The following is a 2,086-nucleotide window of genomic DNA, read 5'->3' on the forward strand; positions in this document are numbered from 1 at the left end:
ACATCATGAAACCTTTGCTGAACAGATGGAAGATGATCCTACAGGCCATGCTACTGACCCGCCAAGCCCAGCTAAAACTGCAGATAAACCGCCGAGCCCAGTCAAAGAGGCTGATGACCAATCGGATGATGTCATTGTTACTGGTTTAGGCTACACAACTCTTGGTAATCCCATTGCTTTATCAAAACATAGTGCCAAGGAAGAATTTGCTGCTATGGATAAAGGCAAGTGGAAAACAGACTTGGAAAGCTATGCCCACCTTAACGCCCAAGATATCCACTCTGGGTTTTTAAACCGCCTGTACACAAGCCGCGACTATAAAGCCGGTTTAGTGAACCAGATGAAAGAGCAATATGAGGTAAATACTTTTAACTCCACATAATTGTTTCTCTCTTGTATCTGATTTCTAATATCAACTCCAATAGCCCCCAAGGGCTGGTTTATGATATCAATGTAAACCGGGACTTTGTAATACTTCAACTTTGCCTGCGTAGCCCCCAAGGACCGGTTTATCATTTCAGGATGAACCAGGACTTTTAGAATATTAATCTTGTCACTTTTGTTTGTGTAGCCCCCAAGTGCCAAGAATAATACTTGAATTGATCTTGGGACTTATAAGAGAAAGTTGATAAGAAGCAATAGGCATTAGCCCCCAAGTGCCAAGTGTATAACTTGTTATGTGCTTGGTACTTCAAAATGCTTCCAACTCATAACATATATGTCTCTTACAGGCTGAGCTGAGCAAAAAGGAATCTCAAACCGCCGATCTTCCAGAAAATATCAAGTCCCAACAAGCAGAAACTTCCAAAGCCAAAGAGGAGCTAACCAGTGCCTTAGTAGCCATGGAGAAATTGAAGGAAAACTTCCAGAAGGAACGGGCAGACTGGGACATAGAGAAAACCAAACTACAAAAGAGGGCTGAGGATGCAGAAGCAACCCTTAATCCGGTGGTAGAAGAGCTGACTGGTCTGAAGTGGCAAATAAATGCCATGACCACTGCTGTGTTTGGTAAGCACCCTTATTATAAGCGTTTAACATGTATTATCCTATGAACTGTCGGTTTATCGATGTGCGTAATGATGCAGGATCTCGCATTACCCATCTGGGCTCTGATATGCAGAAAAAATTGAAGGCTGCCTATACTCTTATAGAGCAATTATATACCGGCGCACAACGGATCATTTGTACTGCCTCTCATAACAAACCACCCCCAACCTTGATCAAGGAAACATTAGAGAAGCTGTCAATGATTCCTGCCCGGTTTGAGGAGTTAAAAAGATCAGCTGCAAGGGCAGGTGCTCTAACTGCGCTAATCCGGGCTAAAGCATGGATACCAGATCTTGACCTGGCTGATATAGGAAGCGGCTATCCAAGCATAAAGGAGGACGGGTCAGATTTTGACAATGATGATCTCCGAGCTTTGACGAAGGAAATGCGCCCATTAGTGAGCAAATTGGCTGAAGAGACAGATCTTTCTCATTACCAGTCGATTTATGACGCCGACAACAAACGGGTTAATGCGCCAACTCATGATGTGGAAAATCTTATCCCGCCAATCCATAAGCATATCTACTCCCCTGATGTTGAACCCTCCACACTTATAAGCGACGAAGTTGTATTCAAGGCCCTAACTGGAATCGACTGGGCAACCATTGACTTCCAGCCGCTGGGTGGAGAGAAGGATGATGAAGCGGCGGAAGATGATCCACAGCCGTCAAGTCAGCCCGGCGAAGAATCATGATCCAGAGGCCGGTTTAGCCTTCTGCATACTGCAACACTTGTTGAAAACAATTATCCTTTTGGGCATCAAAGTGCCTTGTAATAGGCTAGTTTAAATACTTGGTCTACTATGCCATCGTGCATGTTCGCTTTGCATGACACTGTTAATCCGTCATGATTATGCTATGTCTGCTTATGATCCTTAGCACCTATATTCAACATGTTTCTGCATATAAAAAGTGTCCTGGCGGTTTACCGCCGGACGGGTCATAACGCCCAACATATAACTCGGGTTTATAACCAAGGTTGTACTTAAGAATAACCAAATATGAAATATATCATACCTATGACATTGAATCACATCGTT

The 2,086-nt window shown here is 43.6% G+C and overlaps 1 protein-coding gene across 1 annotated transcript; it reads left to right on the forward strand.

Annotated features, from left to right (window-relative positions):
* Positions 1-340: 340 nt before the first annotated feature.
* LOC147973272 (uncharacterized) lies at positions 341-1,741 on the forward strand. The gene is made up of 3 exons (XM_087524620.1): positions 341-358; positions 732-1,008; positions 1,086-1,741. The coding sequence occupies exons 1-3, from the start codon at positions 341-343 to the stop codon at positions 1,739-1,741; spliced, it is 951 nt and encodes a 316-aa protein (XP_087380746.1).
* Positions 1,742-2,086: the final 345 nt, after the last annotated feature.

Source organism: Triticum urartu, chromosome 5A, assembly GCF_056163025.1.
Source record: "Triticum urartu cultivar PI428250 chromosome 5A, HENAU_Tu73, whole genome shotgun sequence".
In the NCBI taxonomy this organism is placed as follows: Eukaryota; Viridiplantae; Streptophyta; class Magnoliopsida; order Poales; family Poaceae; genus Triticum; species Triticum urartu.

Coding starts and splice junctions, on each gene's coding strand:
- LOC147973272 (XM_087524620.1), top strand. Junction 1,009..1,085: donor CATGACCACTGCTGTGTTTG/GTAAGCACCCTT, acceptor GTAATGATGCAG/GATCTCGCATTACCCATCTG.